Below are 14,272 nucleotides of genomic sequence, written 5' to 3'. Positions count from 1 at the left end.
GCTAGAGAAAGACAGAGTCAAAACCGGCGAAAGACCCACTAGGACCGAGTCCAAAAGAGCAAACAACAACCAACACCACCAACGGATGAAATGGCTGTTGCACCAGCCGAGGCTAAAAAAAAAAAAAAAAAAAACCCGGAAGCCCTAATGCCGGCTGTTGTTCCCAAAAAACACCGACTAAGACGTCTGTGAAAGGAAGAACCTCTCCGGATAAACCTGAGCTGAGGACTTAGCCTGAACAAGCTGAGTCTGCTTAGGTAGAGCCCGTTTTGCTGCTTCAAAGCTTGAAGAGCAAAAGAAGAGACCTGAAGGTCCCTACAAATCTTTATTTCCTTGGAGGCCAGGAGGCCAGGGAGGCCTTGGAAGCCAGGAGACCTTAGAGGCCAGGAGGCCTTAGAGGCCCGGAGGCCATGGAGGCCAGGAAGCCTTGGAGGCCAGGAGGCCTTGGAGACCAGGATACCTTGGAGGCCTTATAGGCCAGAAGGCCTTGGAGGCCAGGAGGCCTTAGAGGCCAGGAGGCCGAAGAGGCCAGGAGGCCTTGGAGGCCAGGAGGCCTTGGAGACCAGGAGGCCTTGGAGGCCTTAGAGGCCTTAGAGGCCTTGGAAGCCAGGAGACCTTAGAGGCCAAGAGTCCTTAAAGGCCAGGAGGCCTTGGAGACCAGGAGGCCTTAGAGGCCAGGAGGCCTTGGAAGCCAGGAGACCTTAGAGGCCAGGAGTCCTTAAAGGCCAGGAGGCCTTGGAGGCCAGGAGGCCTTGGAGACCCGGAGGCCTTGGAGGCCTAAGAGGCCCGGAGGCCTAGGAAGCCAGGAGACCTTAGAGGCCAGGAGGCCTTAGAGGTCAGGAGGCCTTGGAGACCAGGAGGCCTTGGAGGCCTTAGAGGCCAGGAGGCCTTGGGGGCCAGGAGGCCTTAGAGGCCAGGAGGCTTCAGAGACCAGGAGGCCAGGAGGACTTGAAGGCCAGGAGGCCTTAGAGGCCAGGAGGCCGAAGAGAGACCCATCCACCAAGGGTGAAGAACTAAGGGTGTCTCTCATTGATTCCTCACAAACTAGGAATGGGCGAGGAACAAGTCCCGTCTGAACATGACCGTATGGGCATTGTGCAGAGAGGAAGGCCTTCTCTGTTCTAAATTCGCCCTAGCAAAGGTGGAGAAAGCATCCCCTGCGTCCTGCTCTTTACTGAGTGTAAAGGGCGCCAAGGACTCCGTAAAGGAGTGTCTCCAAAATGGAAGCAAGTTCCAAAAGCTGTCTGCCCACTTCCTCAGAGGGGAAGAGAGTCTGCTCAGAGAGCAGGGGACTCGAAACGTTCCCCAAAGAAGAAGTTCCGGCGTGACCGGCAAAGGTGCACGCCGAGGGGCAAAAGACGACAGCAAATTCCGGGACATCTTGGGCAAAGGCAACTTCCTCTGAGCCGCTAATGTCCCGAAGCTGGGAAGGCCGGAGCCTGAAGCCCCTTTCCTGCAAGTCAACGGCCAAACTTCACCCCTGACTAAGAGGAGGATGAGAGGCGTCGAAGACCAAAGGCACAGGAAGTGAGAAGAACGGCAGAACCCACTACCGAAGTGTGTGGTAGCTGCTAATCCGCCTGAGGCAGGGAGCCTGCAAGCCCAAAGGGCACTGCTGACGAAAAAACCAGACTCAAACCAGATGGGACCATAGCAGGTCCACTATCCAGTGAGCCCCCACTTCCGGCCGGAGCCAGAAGCGCAGAGGTCGCGTACGATCGCCGACATAAGGCAAGGTTCAAACCGAACGTGACCGTAGTCTGTGCACTAACCAGTGAACCTACGCTTCCAGCCGGAACCAGACGCACAGCTGTCGCGGACGACTGCTGAAGTAGGGCAAGCTCGAACCAGAAGTGACAGCAGCCTGTGCACTAACCGGTGAGCTCACGCTTCCGTCCGCAGCCAGAAGCGTAGAGGTCGCGTACGACCACCGCCGTAAGGCAAGGTTCGAACTGAACGTGCCAGTAGCCTGTGCACTAACCAGTGAACCAATACTTCCAGCCGGAACTGGAAGCACAGCCGTCGCGTACGACTGCTGCCGTAGGGCAAGGCTCGAAACCGGACGTGACAGCAGTCTGTACACTAACCAGTGAACCTACGCTTCCGGCCGTAACCGGAAGCGGCGCCGTCGCGGACGACTGCTGAAGTAGGTAAAGGCTCGAACCAGAAGTGACAGCAACCTGAACACTAACCAGTGAACCTACACTTCCGGCCGGAACCGGAAGCCCAGCTGACACTGACGACTGCTGACGTAGGGTAAGGCCCAAACCGGACGTGACAGCAGCCTGTGCACTACCGGTGAACCTACAATTCCGGCCGGAACCGGAAGCGCAGCTGCCGCGGACGACTGCTGACGTAAGGCAAGGCTCAAACCGGACGTGAACGTAGTCCGAACACTAGCCAGTGAGCCTTTTACTTCCGGCCTGAGCCGGAAGCAGCTGTCGCTGACGACTGCTGACGTAAGATGTGGGACGCACCGGACGTGGCAGCAGGCTGCGCACGAGCGGAAGAACCACTGCTTCCGGCCGGAGCCGGAAGAACAGCTGCCGGAACTGACTGCTGTGGTAAGATGTGGGACGCACCGGACGTGACAGCAAGCTGCGCACGAGCGGAAGAACCACTGCTTCCGGCCGTAGCCGGAAGCCCAGCTGTCGCGTACAACTGCTGGTGTAAGGCGGGGTTCGGACCGGACGTGAACGCAAGTCGCTCACTAGACGGTGAACCCCTACTTCCTGCGAAAGCAGGAAGCCCAGCTGTCGGAACCGACTGCTGGAGTACGGAGAGGTTCTGACCCGACGTGAACGCAAGTCGCTCACTAGCAGGAGAACATCCGATTCCGGAAACCGGAAGAGCAACTGCCGTAAACGGCTGCTGCAGACACCAACCTTGTTGTGGCCGGATCCCCGGAGGGACATGCACTGTTGCGCTACCGCCAGCGGAAGGCAACAAATGCCGGCCAGGAAGAGGAGAAGAAGATCCCCACGGGACCGTCCAGAAACATCACGGTGGACAGCAGCCTGGTCCGGAGAAGACCCAGCGTCTGAAGGAGAGAACGTCGCCTAACCCCCAGGCGGGGGGCAGAGCTGACGACGAAGTCCGCCGCGGCAAACCTCGCGAACGAGGGAATCCATTTCTGGAAATAAGCAAAAGATAAGGGCAGACCCCAGAGCCCTAGACTCTGGAGCCGAAACAGACGTAAAACGACAGCCTTAGAGGCCAAGACGGACGGCTGAGAGCCAGACGGCCAATCGTCCGTAACAGAAAAACGGCACAGAACAACGTAAAAATTGCCTAAAATTGTGCCAACATGAACAACAACGGAGTTCTTCAAAAGAAGAGGCTGCTGAGGGATAGAGCTTAGCAGGGCCCAAGCCCTAACCCTCGGCCTTAGCTCCCTCTAATTCTCATTAACGGCCATGTAAGCACCGAGAGAAAAATAAACAAACAACTGAAACTAGCAAAGTCCGAACGGACGCCAACCTTTCAGAAGCCAGCAAAGAGGGCAGCTAAAACCAGTTAGGAGCTACCAAAGGCAGCTAAACAACTAGCTATACGAAGAGTTAAGCGTCCGAGTACGGACGAAAAAATCAACATAACAACAACATGCTAACTAAACATGGCGACCAAGGAGGAAGCCACAAGTCTGAAAATAATCAAGTCCGTACAGACACAAACATTTCAGAAGTAAGCAAGCAATAGAAAAGCACATGCGTAAAAGCTACCGACGGCAGCTACAAAGCAAGCTACAACAGCGTTAATAGACCGAACACGGACTAAAACAACAGAAGCCAGACAACGTGCTAATGCAAATGGCGACCGTGAGGAAGCCAAACAACTGCTGAAAACTTCAGAGTCCAACGGACATGTGAAACTCACAGCAGAAGCAATAAAACATACAAGAAAATATGAACGATCTCACCAGCTGCAAGCCAGCAAGAAGTAGACGGGGGCCGAGGCCAGTGGGTGCCGTAGACACAAAACAAGCCAGAGCAAAAGCAAACACAACCGTCACCCTTGAGTGATAGTAGTCGATTGAAGGGGTATCACGTGACCAGCACCATTGATGACGTAGTGTGCTGCATGGGACGTAACCCAGGGTGCCAGTCATGCTGGTGCAGTCACTTTTTTAGTTGGGGTTGCTCCCCTTATACCTAGACGGGGTAGCTTTTATCATAACCTAAGCATCGAAGTGGGTCAATGCAAATCATGTGATTCGGCGTAAGAATATGTAATTATAATACACATTTGGCTTCTAAAGATTGTGCACCCCTAAAACTTACATGACATGGTCAAATAAGAGATTACACCAAGACCAAACACCAAAACCAAAGAGGGAGACTGAAAAAATGACAGAAACAAGAAGAAAAGTCTTGTGTGTAAGAAATGCAAGGAACAGATGACAGAACAGTTAAAGAAGCTTGCAGTCGCATGAAGTTGACCATACCTAATCTCAGTCTTTGTTTCACAGGAAGCAGTGGTATAAACTGATTTATGATCAACGTTTATAGTGATATGTTGTGCTTTCCGGACAACCACAGCCGCAAAGGAAAAGACTAATATTTGTGATATCAAACCTAAAAAAGGCATGTGATATTAAACAACACTTAACTATAAACCATGCATTTAGAACATGGATGCCTGAAATGCATTAATCTGAAGCCAATCAAAATTTGATGTGAATTTTCACAAATTCGGTTATAATCCTGTCACAAGACAAACTCACCACCACAGACTCAAGAAGAAGAAAAATACTCACGGGAGAATATTTTTGGCTATTGCAGTCATGACAAAGAGCGCTGCCTCTGAGGTTTCCCATGTAGATGCAGCAGACTGGTCCTTGAGATTCTCAAACATCTGAAAAACAAAACAATTTCCTGAAAAATGGTCGACCCGGTCCAATAAAAGAAATTTTTTTTAAACAAACAAACCAGCGCAGCCTCTCTCTTGACAACTGTAATAGTTCAAACCTCTAGCAGCAAGTAACTTGAAACAACAAACAAAAGCAACTGTGATCAAAGAAAATACAGGGGAACATTAAGACTCCCTCCCTTTTAAGACCCTGTTTTCTCAGACTTTCTGTCCATAGCCTCTGTAAATCTAACCCCATTTTAAAACTCCCTCCATTTTAACACTTTCGCGACGGGACACTGATAAATCAGTACCAGCGCTGACACGCCCATGGACGGGAAGCGCATTTTTCAGTACCAGCCATAGAGGGTACACGACTCGTGATTGCTTCCCGGTTTTTGAAGCTTGCAAATAAATTGAGTTGTTTCCCTTGATACACTTGGCGTCCCCTTCTGCCATTTGCAAATCCGCCTGATTTGTGTGCGTTTTTGAGGAAAAAAAATGAATCAAAGGCGAGCCTTGTCTCGGGAGGAGATTCTCCGGATGTTGGACCTAGAGGATCCCGTAGAGCATGATTCGGACGTATCGTTTTCGCCTCACGAAAGCGATACAAGCAGTGAAAGTGAGGAAGAAACAGTCCCGTTGTTGCTAGTACGAGTCGGCAAACTACACGTGGTTGGCGGTGATACTGCTAGACGAACATGTATCTCGGAATCGTGCAGGAGCTATGGGGGCGTGGCAGCACTGATAACAATGGATGGCTGGAGCCTTCAAATCCTTTTGGAATTGTTCATAGGTGTACAGTTGGTACTTTGTTGTGAAAATGTGACTTATAAGTTATATTCAATATGGATTACCTAGACATCATTTGGTGAGTGTTAGATCTACAGTTTTGTTTCATTTGAGTCAGGATGCTGTGAGTGAATGCGTGATTTGCTTGTTTTTTTCTTTGTACTGTCTCCTTATTTCTGTGTACAATGTTAACAATATTTCAGCTAATTCATAGGTTTTACACCTTGTTTGGTTATAACATTATTTATAATACTTTCTGTTAAAAAATAACTTTTAAAAAAAGCAGTAGAAAATAAAACACACACAAAAAAAACGTTAAAAAACACAAATTATCCCCCTTTCACCCCCCTTTCACCCCCCTTTGCTAAAACAAATCGCGTGACAAACTTATAAATAGCACGACTGAACTGGGCATCCATTTTTGAATTAGTACACAAAATTTGGTGGTGATTGGACTTAATTCAAGCTTGCTAGACAGATTTCTTTACAGTTACTGATTTTTGGGAAGTTTCTTGGTGGCAAGCTTGGGCAGGCAGGACGTAAACGCTGTGGCAGTGCTAGTCACAATAGTGTTAAGACCCTGTTTTTTTAGACTTTTTGTTCATAACCTCTGTAAATTTACACCCATTTTAAGACTCCCTCCCTTTTAAGACCCTGTTTTCTCAGACTTTCTGTCCATAGCCTCTGTAAATCTAACCCCATTTTAAAACTCCCTCCTTCCTAAGACCTGATTTTGTACGATTTTATTTTTTAGGTCTTTAATGGGGGGTTCTACTGTACCAAATGCAGAGACGGATTTACCCCTTAGCGCTCATGTACAAATGCCTCTGCACAAACACCCGAGCACACACACACACAAAACAAGTTCCTCACCTGAGCAAAACAGCAGGAGGACCCAGCAATGAAGACGACATCTTTGATCAGCTCAGACACACGAAGTCGAAACTCCTCAAAGTCACCAGTAGCATCAGGCACACCTTCCTGCAAAAGGCATCATTTAAACTTAATGGTCAAAATTATGACATGTCTTCAAGACGTAATACGAATAACGTTCCAAATGAAGTGTCAGACAAGTTGCGTGAAGCAAAATTATTACAATCATCTAGTCAATCTGTCGACAAATGAAACTGAACGCATTGCATTTTTTAAACAAGACCTCACCGATTCCCTGCGGCCAAGAAAGCGCTGACACACTGCATAAAGCTATCTTTCTATTAGTACGTGAATATCGTGCCTACAGCAAGCATGTACGGTCGTAACACCTGTGCCAACTGCTGAAATTTTCGCCGATATAGCTCTGTCTACAACACTCCCCACCTTTAAACTTGCAAACTTACATGATCTTACTCCAGCTGACAGTGTCGACACAAAGCGATGATCCGTCATTGTAAGTACGGTCGAAAAACCAGTGTCAACTGCTGGATGTTACGCTAATACAGCTATTCCAACACACTCCCCCCCCCCCCTTTCCATCCTCCACCCCCCAAACTTACATGATCTGACTCCAGCTGACAGTGTCGACACAAAGCGATGATCAGTCGTTGTATGTACGGTCTAAACACCTGAGTCAACTGCTGAATGTTTCGCTGATACAGCTCCTCTGACAGTCGGTACCAGAAGTTGAAGGTGATTTCAGCCACCTGTAAATAATCATGATCAATCACATCACATGGAATATCAGAAAACTAGAAATTACAACCACTTCTTACTTCTTTTTCAATAACAACATACTGATGGAAAAATTCTACCTCTCAAAAATTAGGATTTAACTAGTGAGCAAAAAGGGTATCAGATATAAATGTACACACCTAAAAGATTAACCAGAACATAAGAAAATACACCCACTTCCAGCTTATTTTCTTTGCGGGTGATGCAAAATGACATCATGTTGGGAAAACTTCCAGTTTTCCAATTTTAGGTTTTGCAACAAACGAGGGCAAAGGTAACAAAAACAGATGTGATACCTCAGGGATGTTTTAATTTGTGCAGAGCTATAAGAAAATTGGAATTTGTCTTTTTGTGTGTCACAAATGAAGATTCATTCTCATAACACAGTCGCAAGTAAAAAGTACATGCATGGAAATGCAGAAAACAAAACATGTAGGCAGACACAGCAGCCCTGAGACCAGAAATGTCTTTCTTTATTTGGTGTTTAACGTCGTTTTCAACCACAAAGGTTATATCGCGACGGGGAAAGGGGGGAGATGGGATAGAGCCACTTGTTAATTGTTTCTTGTTCACAAAAGCACTAATCAAAAAATTGCTCCAGGGGCTTGCAACGTAGTACAATATATTACCTTACTGGGAGAATGCAAGTTTCCAGTACAAAGGACTTAACATTTCTTACAAGACCAGAAATACTCCTCATGTGACCATGAGAAATAATATTAACAACAGTAGAAATGATGATGCTGATGTTATACAGTTATCACAGTAGGTCTTTATAAATGGAGATGACCGCAAGAAGAATATGTTTCACACAGACAATTTAAAAAACCCAGATCATGATAACCAGTGGAAACAGCAGTACACAAACCCCCTTTCAGACCCCCGATTTCGGGGCGCGGACGTAGCTCAGTCGGTAGCGCGCTGGATTTGTATCCAGTTGACCGCCGTCAGCGTGAGTTCGTCCCCACGTTCGGCAAGAGATTTATTTCTCAGAGTCAACTTTGTGTGCAGACTCTCCTCGGTGTCCGAACACCCCCGTGTGTACACGCAAGCACAAGACCAAGTGCGCACGAAAAAGATCCTGTAATCCATGTCAGAGTTCGGTGGGTTATAGAAACACGAAAATACCCAGCAGGCTTCCTCCGAAAACGGCGTATGGCTGCCTAAATGGCGGGGTAAAAAACGGTCCTACACGTAAAATTCCACTCGTGCAAAAAACACGAGTGTACGTGGGAGTTTCAGCCCACGAACGCAGAAGAAGAAGAAGAAGAAGAAGAAGAAGAAGAAGAAGAAGACCCCCGATTTTAGACTTTTAAGACCCTGTTTTATCGGATTTTCTGTCTATGACTCTGTAAATGTATCCCCAGTTTAAGACTCCCTCCTTTTTAAGACCTGATTTGATCAGATTTGTTTAAGGTCTTAAAAGGCGGGTTCCACTGTAGCTTCATTTTGGTACAGCAGATCCTTGTCCGGTACTTTCACATAAGAACCAGTCAACGCTAAAACATCGCAAATGTCCGGTAAACGTGGAACACTAGCAATAACACTTCCAATATAATCAAAGATTGCTTACCTCGTACAGATGATGCCCCACACAGGTCAGCAATAAGTCCACTGTCACCAAGCTACCCAGACCCTGAGAAACCACACAACATTCGAACAATATAATAATACTGACTGTATAAGAAAGAAGGAAAGAATGCACAAGAAATAATGACGTCATAACTCATCAAGACAATTTAATACACTGTAGATCATGTGCCGTCATTCCGTACTTTCTTACCATTCTGGCGAAGGCAGTTTATTTGGCGAAATATTGATCAAAACAAGAACCTAACCTGGTTACTGGCGTGTCTCCTTTTTATTTAAATGTAAAAAGGAGAGTAACATTGACCTGTTTGCTGATAGGAAATATTTCTATACCAAGCGTTACCTGTATTTACCTGCATTGACAACTTTCAGTGTACCCTTGTCCTTGATGTAGAATACACCACACACACATAGACATTGTTTGTTGCTGGTTTTTTTTCCCTTCTTCTTCTGTTTTTTATTTTATTGAACCTGTTAAAGCAAGTTACCCAGGATGTCAGCTGACGTCCTACAGGCAGCGAAAGGGTTAAGTACATCCATCTAAGACCGAGAGCATAACAGAGAATAAGATCGATGCTGAATCAGAATCGTAAGATGTAATGACAAAAAACTACCAACCAACTGAGAGAAGAGAAAAACACTGGATTTTATGACCAGTGAATGTTGTTGTGGAGAGTACCCACACTCGGCATTTGCGGGGACCACTCACTACTGGGAAAGCGACTTTACATGTCTCACTGTTTTCAATCATCCAGCCATAAAGGCTTTCTTTCTTTCTTTATTTGGTGTTTAACGTCGTTTTCAACCACGAGCCATAAAGGCGGCTATATCTTGTCTTCAGAGGATTCCAGAACATACTATGACACTGTTTTTGCTAACTGCTTAAAAACTGTCAGAAGAACAAACAAAATGGAGGAAATGATTTAGCCTTACTTCACTCGACATATCATAGATCAGAACTTCAGTTTTCAAATTTAAAATTATGCTCTTGCAATAATATTAATCAGTGAACTCTTTAAATCCATAATCGTGTGAACAAGACAATTCCACAGCAACAAAGCATGACAACAGTTTCTACACACTCACCTGGTTTGGTGTTTCTACAACGACTTCAAGTAAAGATTCTGCAAGTTCCGTGAATATCCGACAGTAGTTTATACACCTGAAAACAACAAAAATTACCATATATACACACCTGAACCATTAAGATAACACAGGTAAACAACAGAACCAAAGAAAATGTAACAACTTCTTTAGACGATAACAAAATTTCCCTGCTCCTTCTGTTAGAACTTTCGGCCGCTTTCGATACAATTGATCATGAAATCCTACTGTCCCGCCTTGAGCACACTTTCGGCATCCAAAATTCAGTTCTAAATTGGTTCAGATCCTATCTCTCAGACAGAAAAAATGTTGTAATTGTAAACGACGTCCCATCCCAGGAAACCTCCCTCCTTTTTGGCGTTCCCCAGGGCTCTGTGCTCGGGCCCGTGCTGTTCATCATGTACACCTCCCCTCTGACTGACCTCGTCGACAGACATTCCGTTTCCCACGAAATGTTTGCTGATGACACTCTGCTTCAGAACTCAGCGACTCCCTCAGAATATGACCAGATGACCACCTCCCTTCAGTCTTGCATTGCTGACGTTCAACTCTGGATGTCCACTAACAAGCTTAAACTTAACTGTGACAAAACAGAAGCCATTCGTTTCACCAAATCCTCCTCTCTCTCTCTCTCTCCCTCCTTCTATCACTTTAGGCAGCAGCACTATTGAATTCTCAGACTCCGTCGGTGATCTTGGCATCTTTCTTGATAGCGATCTCTCCATGAAACACCATGTTATGAAAGTCTGTCAGTCCGCTTACATCGAGCTTAAGAGAATAGGTTCTATCCGCCCATACCTTACCGAAGATGCCACCAAGACCCTTGTTTCTTCCTACATTCTTTCTCAATTAGACTACGGAAATTCTGTTCTCATTGGCTGTCCTCAGTCTGTCATCCATCCTTTGCAGCGCGTTCAAAATTCTGCAGCCCGGCTTGTCTGCAAAGCCCCTCGGTCCCAGTCCTGTTCCCCCTTGCTTAAGAAACTTCATTGGCTCCCTGTAGAGCTGAGAATCCAATATAAGTGCTGCTGTATCTGCTAAAAAATCATATCTGGCTCAGCCCCATCCTACCTGTCTGACCTGTTCACACTCTACACACCCTCACGATCCCTCCGCTCCTCTGTAGACACTAGAATGTTCCGTCTATCTTCTTTCAGTCGCAAATAGCACGGTCAGAGAGCCTTCTCCCACTCTGCAGCCGTTGCGTGGAACTCTCTCCCTTACTCAATCCGACACTGCCAAACTTTTTGTTCCTTCAAATCAAACCTTAAAACACACTTCTTCACACAGTAATTTGATTAATTTTTGTTTCAATATGGTGCATTTTTGATCAGGTGTTTGAATGTTTGAATGTTTTGCCTGTGTTAGTATGCTTGCAGCTTGTATTGATGCATTGTTTCGTTGTTCACTTGTGTGCTGAATGCTGCTGCACATGCTTTTTCGCTTTGCTTTGTATGTATATGTATGTTTTTTCATTGTAAAGCGCTTAGAGAACGTCAAGCGCTCTATAAATCTCCCATATTATTATTATTATTATTAACAAAGAAAATCCGTAACATAGGACCTTCATACACACACACAGAGGAAGTAGAACAGGTTGTGATAACTTCACAAACATTCCCCACTAAATCACATGCATAATGAAAACGCCACTCTCAAAACAGTTACCAAAGTGTGTCTAATCAACATCAATGAACAGTAGACAACAGAACCCCCCATAATAAGCCTCCGAAAATGTGAGAAAACCAGGTCATAAAAAAAGAAAGTCTTAAACTGGAGATAAATTTACAGAGAAGATGAACAGAAAATCAATGTCTTAAAAAAGAGGAAGCCTAAAATTGGGGAATCTTAAAAGGGGGGTTCCACTGTAACACGAGGGAGGACACAAACACTGACTTGTCTGTATTGTCTTCAGCCACAGCCATGTGGTAGGGTTCTAACAAGGTCTGCACTCCCTCAAACATGCTGTGGGCAAGCTGGTGGTACTTGGCCAGATCCTGAAACAAATAACCACAAAATACTCACATGCCCTGTGCTGCAAATTCTGTAACAGAAAATACACACACGAAAGGACACTCGAACCGGACCTGGAGAACACCTTTCTATTGCGACCACCTACCCATCACGACCACCCTAGAGGATTTCTGACAAGTTTTTTCTCTCTATATAACTTCATCAAAAAGACCAGTTTCGGACAGACCCTTCAACGGTCATTATAGACAGGTTCAACTGTACTAAACCTGACCTTGGATGCCTGAGGTGGTGTGCACGAAGTGCGTAACTGGGTGAGAATCAAGCGCTGGGTCATTGCATTTTTTTTAAAAGACTTTCATTATATGCTTCATGTGAGTTTGCTTTCATCTTTGACTGTGTGTCTTTTCATCTGTACACAATAGTTCAAACAACTGAATAAAAGTGCTCATTTATGCAGACCTGTTTACCCCCGTAAGTGTTTTGGAGTAATGCTCAGCCCCAAAAATAGTAATCCTGGCACAAAAATAGTAATCATCCAGCATTCGTCGCCAATTATAACGCACATAGTACATGACAACTGTGTCTGCGAAACGCAATCATGCACATATATCCATCATTCACAAACAAAACACATCAGTCAGTTTTTGTGGTCATCATAATTTCAAAGAAGATCACATCAAAAGCACATGCATCACTGATTCTTTTTCTTTTGCTCGTAGTAGGCCTTTTTCAGTGTGTCAAGCGCTTCTCTACTGAACTTGCGCTTGCCGAATGAGTGAGGGCGAGACTTCACCACTAGAATAAGGCTCTCCAGCGTCTCATCAGACAGATCTCTGGTCAGTCCTGTGCTTTTTCACCCCATTTTGCCATTGAAAAAAACAATGCCAAACATGTGAATTGATAAAAAATAACAAAATGAATATTTTTTAACTTTTTTTTTATTTATGAAAATCGTAGTCTTGACACGGATAGCGGAATGGCGTATTTTTTGCAGAAAATCGTAATAAATTACGCCAAAATCGTAAGGGTAAACAGGTCTGTTTATGAAATGTCTCAACTTTCATACAAAACGCAATGCTTCATCTGATCAAGCAAAGCGAGACCTCATAACGACAATCTGGCAAAGCAGACATCTATCTTGCTCGCAATCTATACTATGACACAGTTAATTTTCAACATACCTCAGCACAGTATAGCGCAGAACAAATGCAATCTGTGGCTGCCTCGTGCAGAGTGTTTGGACAGTCCAAAACAGCCTGCAAAGAAAAGAAGTCAAAACATGAAAAAGCATCTTGTAAAGAGACAAGTAACAAAAAGTTAAAAATAAAAGGTCAATGTCACAGGGATGTTGCCATGATTTTTATTATTTTGTCAGCAAATCTGGCAAAAGTAGCAATACAATTTTTGGGAAAAATTCTAAAAGTTTAAGGCTATCCTCAGCGTTGACTTTTTCTAACAGTGGAATAAGTTTGGCAGCTTTACAAAAATGATGGTAACAATTCAGCACTTTGCAAGAAGTGAGTGATTGTTGCTGACTGCCAAATGCCATCCCTGATGACAACTCACATAACGTACAATGAAACAAACAATGCAATGATATAACAGGACAAAGAACAATAGAAAATGTGGTATTTGTGAAACAAACTGAGCAAAACTAAAATTGTCTCTGCAGTTGAAAATAACTTCTAACACCCCTGAGCTGTAATACCTAGTCTCTCAAACAATGGTGCAGAAGCATAAAGAAACAACCAGAGAAACAACAATCCAAAAAAGCACCAAGCTCAGTGCAGAAACGTCACACTCGCCAAAGCCTTGAAGGGAGCGGCTATGATCTTTCAGCTGCAATACCTAGTCTCTAGAAACATCTTGCAGAAGCATTCAAATCTACCTAAAAAAACCCACAAAGCTCAATGCAGAAACTTTACACTCGCCAAAGCCTTGAAGGGAGCGGCTGTGATCTTTCAGCTGCAATACCTTGTCTCTAGAACCATGGTGGAGAAGCATACAAAACCACATAAAAAAGCATCAATCTCAGTGCAGAAACATCACACTCACCAGAGCCTTGAAGGGAGCGGCCATGATCTTTGTGTTGAGAAAGGTCTCCTGGGGGATGGCACCGACAGAGAACCAGCTGCCGATGACGCGGAAACACCTGGCCTGTACCCGCGGGTCCTCCAGGTAGTTGTCCAGGCAGGCCGTCTGTGTCAAAGACAAACTTCTGTCAGGCTCTTGTTAGTACAGTCGAACCCCCTTTTAAGACCTCCCCAATTTAAGACTTCCTCCATTTTAAGACCTT

At 45.3% G+C, this 14,272-nt stretch overlaps 1 protein-coding gene across 2 annotated transcripts in view; it reads right to left on the bottom strand.

Moving 5' to 3' along the window:
• The window catches only part of LOC138962785 (transportin-3-like), a 43,122-nt gene that overhangs the window by 17,574 nt on the left and 11,276 nt on the right, over positions 1-14,272 (bottom strand). For both annotated transcript variants that reach the window (XM_070334743.1, XM_070334744.1), the window contains exons 8-15: positions 14,032-14,175; positions 13,158-13,232; positions 11,899-11,999; positions 9,985-10,060; positions 8,882-8,944; positions 7,134-7,280; positions 6,514-6,621; positions 4,757-4,854 (exon numbers count right to left, since the gene is read on the bottom strand). In XM_070334743.1, coding sequence (XP_070190844.1) covers positions 4,757-4,854; positions 6,514-6,621; positions 7,134-7,280; positions 8,882-8,944; positions 9,985-10,060; positions 11,899-11,999; positions 13,158-13,232; positions 14,032-14,175 — 812 coding nt within the window. The remainder of the gene's footprint in view (positions 1-4,756; positions 4,855-6,513; positions 6,622-7,133; positions 7,281-8,881; positions 8,945-9,984; positions 10,061-11,898; positions 12,000-13,157; positions 13,233-14,031; positions 14,176-14,272) is intronic.

The sequence above is a fragment of the Littorina saxatilis genome, linkage group LG3 (assembly GCF_037325665.1).
Source record: "Littorina saxatilis isolate snail1 linkage group LG3, US_GU_Lsax_2.0, whole genome shotgun sequence".
In the NCBI taxonomy this organism is placed as follows: domain Eukaryota; kingdom Metazoa; phylum Mollusca; class Gastropoda; order Littorinimorpha; family Littorinidae; genus Littorina; species Littorina saxatilis.
Note: the sequence above shows the minus strand (reverse complement) of the source record. Positions and strands in the feature narration are given on the sequence as shown.